The 14568-nt window shown below is 45.9% G+C and overlaps 1 protein-coding gene across 4 annotated transcripts in view; it reads left to right on the plus strand.

Moving 5' to 3' along the window:
* The window catches only part of TMLHE (trimethyllysine hydroxylase, epsilon), a 32810-nt gene extending 18670 nt beyond the window's left edge, over window positions 1-14140 (plus strand). For all 4 annotated transcript variants that reach the window (XM_014609933.3, XM_019481902.2, XM_019481901.2 and 1 more), the window contains exons 6-9: window positions 2638-2757; window positions 5405-5641; window positions 8334-8472; window positions 9750-14140. In XM_014609933.3, the coding sequence (XP_014465419.1) occupies window positions 2638-2757; window positions 5405-5641; window positions 8334-8472; window positions 9750-9881 (628 nt within the window). In that variant the 3' untranslated portion in view covers window positions 9882-14140. The remainder of the gene's footprint in view (window positions 1-2637; window positions 2758-5404; window positions 5642-8333; window positions 8473-9749) is intronic.
* Window positions 14141-14568: the final 428 nt, after the last annotated feature.

Genomic DNA, 14568 nt, shown 5'->3' on the forward strand with positions numbered 1-14568 from the left:
GCTTACTGAGCATAGCTGGGGTGCATTGAGCATAGCTGGGGTGCTTACTGATGCCGAGAACCCCTGCCGCAGATGACCAGCACTAGTTAGTCTTGTTCACACAATCTTGGTTAAAACAATTGTCATGTCTGGGTTCAGGAAGGAATTTTAATAGAATTATAAAGAGAGGCTGGAAGCAACTTCAGGAGGTCATCTAGTCCAAGGGTTGTCAACTGGGGAGGCCCTAGGGGGTACATGTGTGCAGGCAGGCAGGGATGGAGTGCCACCACCCCATACCACCGCCTTCCAGGAGCAGGGGTGAGGGCAACACTGCCCCTCTGCAAGCCACATAGGCACTGCCCGGCCAGCCGGATGTGGGGAAGGGGGTGGGGGGATCGCTCATGGCAGCTGCCACCCACCACCCTGCATGGCTGCTGCTCTGTGTCCAGCCACTGGGAGTACACTTATTTTAAAAGGTTGAATATGCAACCAAAGAGGCTGGCCCCCTCACATACTTCATCCTTTTTTGGTCCCCTGCCTGTGTGCCCCTGCCCAGAACATGCAGGCTACAGAATGCAGCTCTGCCCTGGCTCCGGAGCAAGCTGCCCCCATTGCAAGGTCTGAGCAGCTCCGGAGCAGCCCCCTGCCCTAATCCGTTGTGCCCTGCCAGCACAGCTGGGGCTGGTCTCCATGGCAACCCCAGCTTTAGCTTTCCACAGCAGCTGTGGCTGGGCTGTCCATTGAGACTGGTCCCAGCCATTCAGGCAGGGCCTCCTGGGAAGTGGAACCCATCTGCTGGCCAGATCAGCCATTTTGCCCACCACTGTGCTAGAAGGATAGTGGTCATGGAAGTTCACAAAGCAGAAGTTGGGGCTCAGCTATGAGGGACAAAAACTAAACTCTTGAAGTGGTAGAAACTTCATCAGCACATGACTTTGCTTAACGCTGTATACTGTAAAGCATGCATCATGCCATATTATTTTGTCGTAGTAAAATAAGACAAAGGCTGAAGGCACTGGCTGATGTCATTGCACAGCCACTGGCAAGAATATTTGAGCACTTGTGGCACACGGGCCAGGTCCCAGAGGACTGGAAAGGGGCCAATGTGGTCCCCATTTTCAAGAAGGGGAGGAAGGAGGATCCAAGCAACTATAGGCCAGTCAGTCTCACCTCCATCCTTGGCAAAGTCTTTGAAAAGATTATTAAGGTTCATATATGTGAGAGCCCAGCAGGAAAAATTATGCTGAGGGGAAACCAGTACAGGTTCGTAGCAGGTAGATCATGCCTGACTAATCTAGTCTCTTTTTATGACCAGGTTACAAAACACCTGGATGCAGGAGTAGGGGTAGACATCGTTTACGTAGACTCCAGGAAGGCCTTCGATACGGTATCCCACCCCATACTAGTGAACAAATTAAGAGGCTGTGACTTGGATGATTACACAGTTCGGTGGGTGGCAAATTGGCTGGAGGTTCGTACCCAGGGAGTGGTGGTGGATGGGTCGGTATCGACCTGGAAGGACGTGGGCAGTGGAGTCCCGCAGGGCTCGGTCCTTGGACTGATACTCTTCAATGTCTTCATCAGTGACTTGGATGAGGGAGTGACATGTACTCTGTCCAAGTCTGTGGATGATACAAAACTGTGGGGAGAAGTGGACACAGCGGAGGGCAGGGAACAACTACAGGCAGACCTGGACAGGTTGGACAAATGGGCAGAAAACAATAGAATACAATTTAACAAGGAGAAATGCAAAGTGCTGCACCTAGGGAGGAAAAATGTCCAGCACACCTACTGCCTAGGAAATGACCTGCTCGGCAGCATGGAAGCAGGAAGGGATCTCAGAGTCCTAGTGGACTCCAAGATGAATATGAGTCATCAGTGTGATGAAGTCATCAGCAAAGCTAACTGCACTTTATCATGCATCAGCAGATGCATGACAAACAGAACCAAGGAGGTGATACTTCCCCTCTATCGGGCGCTGGTCAGACCACAGTTGGAGTACTGAGTCCAGTTCTGGGCACCACACTTCAAGAGGGATGTGGATAACCTGGAGAGGGTCCAGAGAAGGACCACTCATATGGTTAAGGGCTTGCAGGCCAAGCCCTATGAGGAGAGACTAGGGCACCTGGACCTCTTTAGCCTCCGCAAGAGAAGGTTGAGAAGTGACCTTGTGGCTGCCTATAAATTCATCATGGGGGCACAGAGAGGAATTGGTGAGGCTCTACTCAGCAAGGCACCCCTGGGGGTCACAAGAAATAATGGCCATTAAGCTAGCAGAGAGCAGATTTAGACTGGACATTAGGAGGAACTTCTTCACAGTTAGAGTGGCCAAAATCTGGAATGGGCTCCCAAGGGAGGTGGTGCTCTCCCCTACCCTGGGGGTCTTCAAGAGGGGGTTAGATAGGCATCTGGCTGGGGTCATCTGAACCTAGCACTCTTTCCTGCCTATGCAGGGGGTCGGACTCGATGATCTATTGAGGTCCCTTCCGACCCTAACATCTGTGAATCTATAATTTGAATTCTTTGAGGGCTGGATGGGAGTATATTTTAGAGGAAGGGGAAAATATACTTAAGAAAACAGCAAGGTTGACAGTAATTTCTGCTGCCCCAGTTGCATTGTGATATACACCTGTTTGTGTCCCACCTTTTCTGTCATAGAGAGACCATCTATGGTCGAATGTGGTATTTCACCTCTGACTTCTCCCGGGGAGACACCGCATACACAAAACTGGCTCTGGATCGTCACACTGACACCACCTACTTCCAGGAACCCTGTGGGTATGTGCTTGTGCTGCTTGCCAAAGGTACAACAGAAAAGGCAGGAGCAATTCATTAGTGAAAACATTTGAGTGGTAGAATTTTTCTCTAAGTGGGTTGATTGACTCTAACAACATATTAAAAAGACATGTATGTTCCCATTATATGGCAATGCTGAACTGAAATCCTATGTGATTCTGGAATCTGATAGCATACTTTATTCCCCTTTTTCCCACCTGAAACTTTTTGGTCTTTCAGGAACATACACTTATTGAAACTTGGCTGCTGGCAAATTCCTTCTTGTTTCCCAGGTGACCAGGTACTCTCTTCGAATCCTTCTATGATGAAAGTGAACCATGCAATTGTATGGATTAGTGCCAGTCATCCAGGTAGCCTTTGTAATACATGTGTGCCCTGGTTGATAGAGGAAAGTGGAAGGCCTAATGGTGGACACACACACACACACACACACACACACACACACACACACTTACAGAGGAGGCCTAGATCTGATTACTTAATTAGTTTTTGTTGAAGAGAAGTGCAAGGACTGCAGAGGTAACATCCATCTCTGGAGGAGGACTAGGAGAAGCTGTTAAAGAGCAGTGACCTTGAGTACCAACTGTCCATCTTAGAGGGTAATGGCTGCAGGGAAGAGCTTTTGAAAGGAGAGGAAGAGAAAGAAATCTCTGAACTGCAGAGCACCACTTAAGACCAGTACAAAAAGTGCTAGCTGGAATAGAGGTCAGGATTCTTAGTTCACATCCCAAGTACCTCCACAGCCATTTTAATATAAAAATTTGAGGTGGCAGAGTTACTTGCATAACAACCAGAGTTTTAAAATTAGTAACAGTTTATTAGTATGCTACAGTTGTGGGATGGAAGTGTTTGCATACAACGGGCTGTGCTGGCATACTTTGACACAGGAATAAGGCTGCTTTATTGCATTCTGTGAACATCTCAGTGTTATTTGCAGGCCCTCTCTTGTATGTCTCCACCAGAGCTTTGTACGTTTCCCCCCATCTCCCCAAGACAAATACAAAAAAAGGCATTAACAGTCACTTTTATTACTATGTACTCAATAGGACCAATAGCCCATTAGCTATTTTCTACATTTCCCTTAAGTCTTGAAAGAAAGCTTTTTCTGTGGTTTAAACATGTCTCTCTGCATAGACTGCAGCATTATTTTAAGCCATGGTAGCATAAACTAAGCAGGCAGGTTTATATGTGGGCACTAGAGTATGCAAGGCACTGTACTTTTGAAAGTCAGTGTCAGCATTCTTTCTTCTTGTAGTCCCTATGGTCCGTCAGTAGCCCTCTTCCCAAGTATCAGAAGGCTTGCCTTTGAATGACTAGGACTAGTTTTCAAGTCTTTTGCAGCCTGTTGTGGGGATAAGGATGCAGTCAATGCCCAGGTTAAACTGCTGGCGAATAGACCCTACCCATCCTTTCATGCAGTGAGTCAGAACTGGTCTGTGCCTCGAAAGGACACCCTCAGGGAAAACGAAGTGCAGAAAGTGATGCAAATTATTTCATGGGTGAAATAGTTACCCCATGAAAAGTTCAGTAGTGGCTCTGTGCATCTGGAAGGTGCTCTGAGAGGGCTACATCTTGCAAAGTCGGTGGGAAGGGAAAGAAAGATGCAAGATAAACTTCTGCTAGAGGGGCAGAGTTTAGATTGTTTGTGTGACCTTGGCAAAGCAGTTCCACTCCTAATATTTTGTGAAGGCATGTCCCTGGAGTGAGGACATTAGCCAGGACTCAGGAAACTAAGGTCCAATATATTGCTTTTCAGCAGGCTTCCTTAATGACTTATGTCCATGCCTCAATTCTCCATACACAAAACAGAGATAATAGCAGTGGCCTGCCTCAGAGGTGTTGTGAGGGCATGGGTTAAAAACAGTAAGGAACTTAAATACTGTGGTGATATGGATACAGTAGGTAGCCAAGAGAAAGAGGTTTGTGTTTTCTGTTACATGAAGCTTTAATTTTTCATTTTGAATTTTTCTTTCCTTTGCCGTTTACTTTTTTTATTTGTTTGGTTTTTTTACCAAAACTGTTTGAAGGCATCTTCTAGAAGTTAGCTTTGTGCTTGTTGAATTTTCTAGTCCAAGGTAAATATTTTGGGATTGTGAATAATTTATACTCCAGAGCAATTTGATCCAGTGAAAACTTTCATAAGAACTGTAATACCAGAAATTCTTTTTAATTCATCCAAGGCCCTGAACATTCTGTTTTCAGGAGAAGCTATTTTAATTTTTTAATTGTGAGATATGCAGGATGGAAGAAAACACTACACCAAATGCTTCTTATTGAGCAACTCTGGTATCAAGACTGTGTCTAGCATTTCACAATTACTGCCTTAGTATTAAATGCCACTTAGCTTTTTGCATTGGTTGGCTCTGTCCCCATTAAGTGAAATGTACACTACTAGACCTGGTGAAATAGCATCTGCTGTCATTCACTAATGCTACCTCCACCAGTGAATAGATATAGCCTAATTAAGCGGAACATGCAACCAAAGAGGCTGGCCTCCTCACGTACTTCATCCTCTCCAGATTCATTTCCCTGTGTTTGAGAGTCATTACTACTGTGTGGATCCAGTATATCCTACATGACGAACTGACTGGCTTTTCCTTTGGTCTTGTCTCTCTCTTACCTCATGCAGCATCCAGGTGTTCCACTGCCTCAAGCATGAAGGGACAGGTGGCCGGACGCTGCTTGTGGATGGGTTCTACGCAGCAGAGAAGGTGCTCCAAAAAGCTCCTGAATCTTTTGAGCTGCTCAGCAAGGTGCCATTGAAGCATGAGTATGTGGAAAATGTAGGAGGCTGTCACAATCACATGATTGGTGTTGGGCCTGTTTTGAACATCTATCCTTGGAACAACGAGCTCTATTTGATCAGGTGAGACGTAAGGGCTCGCATCCTGACCGCAGACCTCCCTGTTTTGTGGGGAGTGAGGCATCCATGCAGGTTTTTAGTAGAGGTCTGATATCAGATCAGCACTGATATAAAGAAAATTGTCTGTATCGGAAATCAGCTTGACGTGGCTGATAATTTGACCAATAAATGGCCCATCCATGTGCGCAGCCACAGTGCAGCACGTAGGCAGTGAGGAGCACAGCTGGTAGCATGGAGAACTGTGTGCAGCCTAGTAAGTCTGGTGTGGTGGAAGGGGAGGGGCACGGGGAGGCAGAACAAGGCCCCATGCAGTGAGGAGGGAGTAGGGTAGGGGCTGGGGCAGGCACTGCCCAGCTGGGAGAGGGGGGTGTGGGACAGAGCCGTGGCTTGTCCAGGGGCGCAGGGATGAGGCAAGGGGGCAGCTCCCACTGCTGCACACTGCTCCTCTGGTCAGGGTGGGTGGTAGCAGCACTGGGATGGGGGCTATGGGGTGGCTACGGCGATTTTTTGGGGTGGATGAAGGGCCCCTGTCCCCATAGCTGTGTCCCAGTGCTGTTGCCGCCTGCCTGGCACCATCCCAGCCCGCAGCTGCAGCCTCCCCTGCCCATGACCCACACAGATCTGGGGGCACACGCCCTTCCCCCATCCCCCCCCCAAGGTGCATGCAGCAGCAAGAGCCACCCCCCCTCGCACCTCCCAGACAAGCTGCAGTTCTGTCTCATGTCCTGCCCTGCCCCAGCTGGGCAGTGCCTCCTTCACCACAGGGTCCTTGATCTGCCCCTCCACGCTGCTTCCCTCCCCTTCCACCACAACAGACTTACCAGCCATATATAGCTGTATCAGAAATAGGATCAGTATTGGCCAATACGCCTCCTTAAAAATCAGCTACCCATATCAGCCCCAGAAATCTCTATCGGTGCATCCCTAGTTTTTAGCACATTTGTTTTATCGGGCTAGCACCGAAAGAACTAGTGCTCTCTACAAAACATTTTAAAAAGGGGAGGTGAAAGGGAGGGGTCATGCATTTTGTCTGGGCCCTTCCTACCAGTGATTTATGAATTGTTGCTCCCATCAGGCTTTCTGACTCGTACTCCAGACCCCCTATCTTTGAAAGGGAAGCCTCTAAGCTGAGCTTTGATGTCAGCTCCCTGTTCAGCTGTATGCTCTCCCACCTATAATTCAGCCTGCTTTACAGTGGCCTCAGCTGCAAGGGAAAGAGTAAGCACTGACTCCAGCTAAAGCCCTCGTCTGAAAACTGAGTACACTTGTTCCAAAAATGTAAAAGCCACTCTTGGAATCTTAGCATCTCCCTTGCATCCTTCTTACCCACTTCACCACTTCTAAAGTGTTTCTCCTGAAGTACATTTCAGACCTTGAATGCAAGCTCACATGAGAACTCTGCATCTGCCAAATTTTCAGACTGAAAATGTGGGAGTCTCCAAGTGGGGAATGAATCCAGAGAAATCCCAGGGTATCTGCCTCTGTGCAAACAGCCAACCTCCCCCTGGACTCGGAGTCAGAACACTTGAATACTGTAAACATCAGTGGCTTTAACATCTGTCTGTAAATACTCACCAACTCCACAAGAGCCACCAGATCACTCTCAATTTTCAACAGTATATGACCCAGTCCTCCTCTTGGGTTTGATCTCACACTATTTAAAAGTCAATGAGAATCATGCCATTGACTTCAGAGGCAGCAGTGTCATATATAAAGATCTTCCTGGATATCAGCCTGTTATTGAATGAACTGAGGTAAAAATTTAATGAGATATTTTCGAAATTCAACTTCAGCCAGGCTCTAAGTTTCAGTTTTGATTTAAAATGGAGGCTATGCAGCTAATATCCCTTACTTCGACTATTGGTTAATTTTGCTTGTCATAGATTTCCTTTAATCTTGCCTAACACAGACTATAAAAACTCAGTCCTGTTCCCCTGCCCTTTGCAGTTTCATTAAACATGCATAATGTTGAGGCAGGATTTAACTGATTATTTAGCTCTACCAGTACTTGAAATAAGTAGTGTACAGCTTACTGATCAGAGTGTATGGTGGTAGATATCACATGCACTTCCAACACAGTCAGTCTTTGGTATGAGTTGTTTAAGTTTCTTTTTGATGAGTCAGAGTTGATATTTTTCAAGCTAACAATTTATACACGTTTCTCCCTTGACATGTACATCAGTAATCATGCATTGCCGTTGTGTGTCTCCCTCCTTTTTGTGGGGGCTGACAAATAGTATATCATTATTCCAGGTTTCTGTCCCTCTGCTTAGGGGCTACAGTCTGGCAAGTGAATGACATGTTAATTTTAAACACCACTGCTCCCCTTGTTCTTGTTTGTTCTGCAGCACTGAAATCATAAACATCAAGAACTATTTCACTCTGAACAGCCTAAACTGGCAGCTGTAATTGTAATGAGTTTTTGGTAGAGAAGGGAAACAGTCAGGCATCACTTAAGGCCACAACATTTTAAAAGAGAAAAATGAGTTAAAAGGGGAATAAGAGTTTTGAAATTAGGTTTAAGCTTTTTACTGCTCAGTCCTTGCCCCAGTGCACAAAGCAACCTCTTTTGGGTTTTTTTGGGGCCCTCTTAAAGAGGTCTATTATGATTAAACATGTTCCCTGTGGGCATAGTTGATTCTTCTCTACTCACAGACCCCTGGTGACTGTCTATTCTGTTTCTCTTCTCTCCTAGGTACAATAACTATGACCGGGCAGTCATCAACACAGTGCCTTACGATGTAGTGCATCGCTGGTATGCTGCACACCGAACACTCACCACAGAATTAAGGAGACCAGAAAATGAACTCTGGGTCAAACTGAAGCCAGGCAAGGTAGAGTCACAAGTTCAGCCTGTGTTCACGAGACTAGACTGCATGCATTGAGGAAGGCAGGGCACCTGGTTTTAGTTAGAGTGGTATGGCACTCAGGGCTGCTGACTTTTGTCACTGACTTGGTGTAATACCTTGGGCACATTTGCTGGATGTTCTCCCTCTTTGTAGTAACTGCAGTAAGGAGTAATGCATCATATCACATTAATCTCTATATGTGTTCTTACCTCTGGAAGAGGGGGCAGGTGGAGAATAAATGGCTCCAAGACAAGAGAGAAATAGTGGAGTTTCACCGAAGAGACAGTTTGGAAGGATGGCTGCCACCCATGGGAGGGAATAGATGTCCTTATCTGTGAAATAGGCAAATAAGCTTCCTCTGTCACGTAGTGTGTTGAGACCTGGTAGAAGTGCAAAGTCTAATGGAAATATATTCTAATGGAAATATGTATGGAGAACATCTGAGGAAACGGATCAGGCTAGCTAGCCTGATTAAACATGGTTTATATGAGCTGCGTTCTGTCTTGCTCTGCAAGAGAAGAGATTTATAAAAATAAAATATTCCGCAACTTACCCTAGAAATGACTGAAGTGCCTGGTGCATCAGTTGTGAGCACTGAAAGAAATTGGCATGTTCTAGACTTAAAATGTTGGTGGGATGTGTGTGTGTGTTATGGTGGAGTACTTTAAACCTGTGTCTAGGATTAAAACTGCATCATGCAGATCTGAACCATGTTGTAGGTATATAGCTCTTAGCTATATTTCCCCTGGAGCTACACCCATCCTAGGCCCGGGTGAAAGGGTTTACACATAAATGGGCTAGATTTGGTATTAACCTAGGTTCAGGGCCTCTGGAATTGGAAAATACCAGGCAAGATTGCAGGGGCAAAGAACAGTTACAGCTTCCTGGAGTCTATGTTGGAAAGGAGAGAAGAGGGCAGGGCAGGGCAGTCTGAAAAGTGAGTGATGATGGCCTCTGAGGTCAGAAACAGGGCGAGCGTGGCTCTGGGCCATTACAGCAAGAGAATAGCAAAACCCAGTCAACCCCAGGGGTTAGGGTTGCAGGTAAAGTCTGCCAGCCAGCTGTTGTGGAAGGAGAAGTAAATGGCACAAAGTGGACATTTTCTGGCATTATGTGCAACTTTGGGGTTGTTCCTGCCAGGAGCTGCCATTGTGCTACTTGTCATAGCCTGTGGGGGTGGGGAAAAGACAGTGCCCTAGTGTGAGATCTCACAAGGCTTCTAGTTCACTTCCTGGTCTGACTGCTTTTCTGCTCCCATCCAGGCACTGTTTGTGGATAACTGGCGAGTACTTCATGGGCGGGAATCATTCACAGGATACCGCCAGCTCTGTGGGTGCTACTTGTCGAGAGACGATGTGCTGAATACTGCACGGTTCCTGGGGATGAAAGCTTAGCATGGACTGTCTGCAGCTGAGAGGCAGGCAACGTTCGACAAGCTGCAGTGCCCCAGGATTGTATATCACCAGGATGAAAATGGTCTGGATACCTCAACCCTTCCATCCGTTCTAGACAGTCCCTGGTGCCTGGGGGAGCACTCCGAGGTCGGAGGGCACCAAAGCATTGCCTAATTGCATCCTCCCATTGAAAAATCACACTGCTTTCCCCCCCTCCCCTGCCCTGTGCACCACCCGAGGACCTTTTAGCACAGTCTGGTTCAGAGTCACAAGGAAGACGCTGAGGCAGAGCTAATCAGGATACCGTCAGAAATTCTCCCACTCAAGTGCCTTTTGGATTATAAATGAGGATATGAAAGCCTTATATTTCCTCTGTTCATCAATGGTTGCTTTTTTCAGCCACTAGCTTAGGTTTTTATTGTACATGGCAGAGTTGCTTTTTTTTGCTGTCTTTTTCTCTGAGCTACATGAGAGTCTCCTCTACAGAGAGGATTTCAGTGATCCTACTTGAAACAGTGTAGAAATCAAGCCACTCCAGCTTGGGCTTGGTGATACACTTCAGTAACTTCTCTTCTACTTACAGACACCCCACACCATGTAAACATAGAAATAATAGGGCTGTAGAGACAGCATCTTATTTCTCCACTATTTGAGAGTAAGGCATGCTGACTGAAGGCCCAGCTGAATCAGCCAGTGCAGCTGGGACATCTCCAAACAAGTTTTAGTTGGAAAAGTAAGGAGGAGAGGGAAAAGTGATCTATGGGGGGAGGGAAGCAAAGCACGGTCCCCCTTGGGTGTATAAAGTGAGAGCAGTATTTCCCATGTCACTTCATGGAGTGGTAAAAGGTTTGTGCCCAGCATTCCTGCATCCTACTCCACCAGCTGCTTGGAGCTTCCCTGTATCTACAGTACAGGTACAGCTGCTGTAGGGTTTTCCTGAAGACTCCACTTGTGTCCGTCTGTCCCACCATTTTGAAGCCTACAAGCTTTACATAGGAGAACTCTCCATTTGCTCCTGGAGAAGGCTTGGATATGTAACCCATGTTTTTATACCTGTAGGTACTTAATGAGAGATGCTTTTCAAGCCCCCAAAAGAAGTGAACAAACAGGGGTGACTGGTTTGTTTATCTTTACAGTTGCCTCTTAAAATATTTATTAACAAGCTGTTTCTTCTTAAGAACACCTGACTGAGAACCAAGAAGATTTTTTAAATTCTCATTCCCTTTTCATTCTTTAGACAGTGTGACTGTTTTTCTGCTTCACTCTGCTTGGACATGGAAGCTAAGTTTGGTTGCTCCCATGTCCTGGTTCTCATGCTCTAGGAAGATGCTGTTGTGTTTGGGTTGCAAAAGCAGCCCAAGGATGCTTATGTACCAAACCAACCACCTTTTGTGTGGGCCAAACTACATGACGGTGGAATTGCTCCCATAGGCACTGAGATGCTCCTTCAGTCATTGGGCTTGGCCCTGAAGGGCTTCAAGTAACTGCAGAGCATTGCATGAAGCCATCAACTGGGTACAAGTGTGTTTCAGTGACCCTGAATTCAGGTATTACAAACTTGTGCCAGGAGGTTCCTTTTCAGTCATGTGCATCTCCCAAAACCCTGTCAGCCTCTGTTACAGGAGGCTGCTGCTTCTGTCTTGCAGCATGGAAAACAAGTCAAGCACTGTACAAAGAATACCGCTCCTATCCATTACTTTATTTAAAGAGAACTTGATTACAGATAACTCTTATTATTTGACTGCCAGCTAGCAGAGCTCTTAATTCTAAAGCTTATTAAAAGCGTTTCGTTTGAAAAGTTAGATTTAAATAGCAAACTAAAAATGTCATATTCTGTGTCTCCCAAAGGTCAGTCAGCAACACCAGCAAGGTCAGCTTTGCCTTCTGGCTTTCAGTGTTTAGTACAATGACATCTCAGTCTTAGACTGCTGCGTGGGGGTGTCCAAGAAAAGCCCATAGTATTTTAATTGAAATTGGTGGAAAAACCCAATTATATTCAACATCTTAAAATATTTACAGAGTGGAAAGGGACCTTTGCCTTGTAAAAATTGAACCTGAAACTTAAATAAAAGACTCATGGGAAGGAAGTGAAGGTGATTCCAGAATCCCTTTGCTCTGTATGGAGTATTCTGTAGGCATGTTTAATTGGGAGTTTACATATGTGACACCCTAATCTAAGTATCCTAATCTCAGAAGGCAGCACTGTGGGCTATGCAGCCAGTGAAGCTCTGCCCACTAACAAAGGAAAATGCAGAGGTGGAAACCTCACATGACCTACTACTTGCCAGAGTTTTGGTGCTTTACATAACTGAAGCTTCCATAGCGAGGCCTTGTATATTGACAAAAGACTAGTGCAGGGTGTGCCTTTATAATAGGGAATGGCATGCTGCAGGACTAGTGGAATTCATACCTAACTGCCAGTGAAAAAGAATGGGTTATGGGTCTGCTAAGGAGTGATCTAGTAGAAACTGAACCCTCCTTCCAGAGTAGCTGGAAGTTGCTATCCATTAATTCCCTGTAAAAATAACATGGTGCTGTTTTGCTTTGTCTGGTTGCAGGACGTGGGGAAAGCTGTCTAGGCTAAACCAGGAATGTATTAATGTCTGAAACATTATTTTTCTTGTATGTATTTTTCAACTTTTCAGAATCCATCATCAGCAGTAAATGTGGAAGGAGAGAAAACTTTTGCTTTAAGCTTTGTTCTCCACCTTTTCCCAGATACCGGAGGATTGATTTTTCTCCTAAACAGCTTGCTGATGTCAGACCTTCTTTGGAGAAACAGGATTGCTTAGAGTCGCACACTAACCTTCTATACAAATCTATGCATTTGTCTTAGTGCCATGTATGGAAGAGCTTACATCTACTACAGTGTTCTTTGATCAATCTTTGTAATCAAGCTTTTGAGATTTTTTTTTCTTTGGCTAATAAAAGATTAACTGCTTCCTTTCCCCATCCCACTGTGAAGTGAAATTCAAGTTTTATATAAAAATTGTATCCCTCATTTGTCATTCCAGTGTCAGTACTCTGTACAGGGAGCCCATCCTGTGTCCATGCTGCTTCAGTGTTCTTCTCCAGTAGTGCTTCAACTCAGAAAACGAATTTCTTAAAGGGTCTTTGGGATCATGTTTAATTTCCCCTCTGCCTCAGGCACAGGAAAAGATGCCAGATTGTGATAGTTTTGCATTGTTCCTATTGAAGCCAGTGTAAAGTGCTACACAAGTCTCACGCTGACTAGCAGAAGGCAAGAAATACAGCTGGCCACTGTGCCATTTTGTCTCTTGCCTTACATGCTACACTGGCTCTGCGCTGCTCAGAGACTGCCCTCAAAAACAAGCTCCACTCACCTGCTCTGCACACTCCGAGAACCATTGGTGATGCATAGGGACACGTGCACGTGCACCCCTGAGATCGGCTGTGCACTCCCTGGAAGCTCCAGCCGCAAAACAGGAAGTGCACTTCTGGTTTCGTTGCTGGCTTGGTGATTGGTGGCTGGGGGACCCTCCCCCTCCCCTCATCGGCAATCTGGTGCCCTCCCCCCGACTCAGGAGGCACCAGTCGCCCATGCTGAGAGCAAAACTGAGGCAATGAGGGTGCTTCAGGGGCAGCCCTCTACAGGGCTGATAGTTCAATGATCATCTCAGATGCAGCACTTGCTAGCACATCAAACACAAATGCATTCATTCATGCCCAGATGCACAAAAAAGCGCAGGAACCTTAAAGCATGTACACAACTCAAATGAGGGCGCCTTACAGATGTTGAAAGAAACATCTAAAAGATCTGAATTGTGCCTGGCCTGCAGATTTAAGCCTTGGCCATTTTGTAGTCATCTTTCTCTTCCTCTGCCGTTCTGGGGTGAGATTCTGGCACTCCCTCCCTCTGCATATTGCTACATTGAAAGCTATGCCATCTACTCTAGCTCTTTCCAGTCACACCCTCTGAAATTAATCTCGTCTCTCTCTCTAGAACTCTATTGCACGGTCAATTTTGTAAGTCAAGGTCTGTCAAGCAACTTTGACAAATTTCTACCCCTAATCTATTTTATTGTTTGAGGGCAATGTGATTGCCTTTCTTTCATTTTGCATTCACATAATTGTAAAAGGTTTCAAAGGTAAAAGGTGATTATAGGTAACTCGGGTCCCTCCTTCAAAAACATTCCTCACCTTTGGACAGTGCCCTGTGTTGCAATCAGGTGGATGTGCTGGAACAGCTTGAATGTTTCCAATTACTGGTACAATAAATGTTTTGAAGACTTTTTTTAGCTCTTGTTCCTCATTTATCTCTTGGATTGGTAATGAGAGAGTTTCTGTTGCAAGTGGCAACTAGTTAACACGGATCAGTATACCTTATTTACCTGAATCCAAGATTACTTTGAATTTAAAATGACCTCCCAGTAATTAGATTCTATACATGGAAAATTGTTATATTTTTTCATGTATAGAATAATTATTGGGCAGGGGGTCATCTTAATTTGATCCTGTACTCCTTGATGCCTGACCCCCCCCCCCCCCCACCTGGTCCAACCCTTCCCCACTTTGTCTGTCACTGTCTACCCAACCAAGTAACACCAGTTGTGGGTGGGGGTGGCAGGTAGCTGGCCCTCTTAACTTTGATCCTGAGCCTGGGTTGAAATGAGGTGGAGTTTCAGCAGCTGCTCCCGGGAGGGTTTCCACAGCATACATACAGGCT

The sequence above is a fragment of the Alligator mississippiensis genome, chromosome 8 (genome assembly GCF_030867095.1).
Source record: "Alligator mississippiensis isolate rAllMis1 chromosome 8, rAllMis1, whole genome shotgun sequence".
Classification (NCBI taxonomy): Eukaryota; Metazoa; Chordata; order Crocodylia; family Alligatoridae; genus Alligator; species Alligator mississippiensis.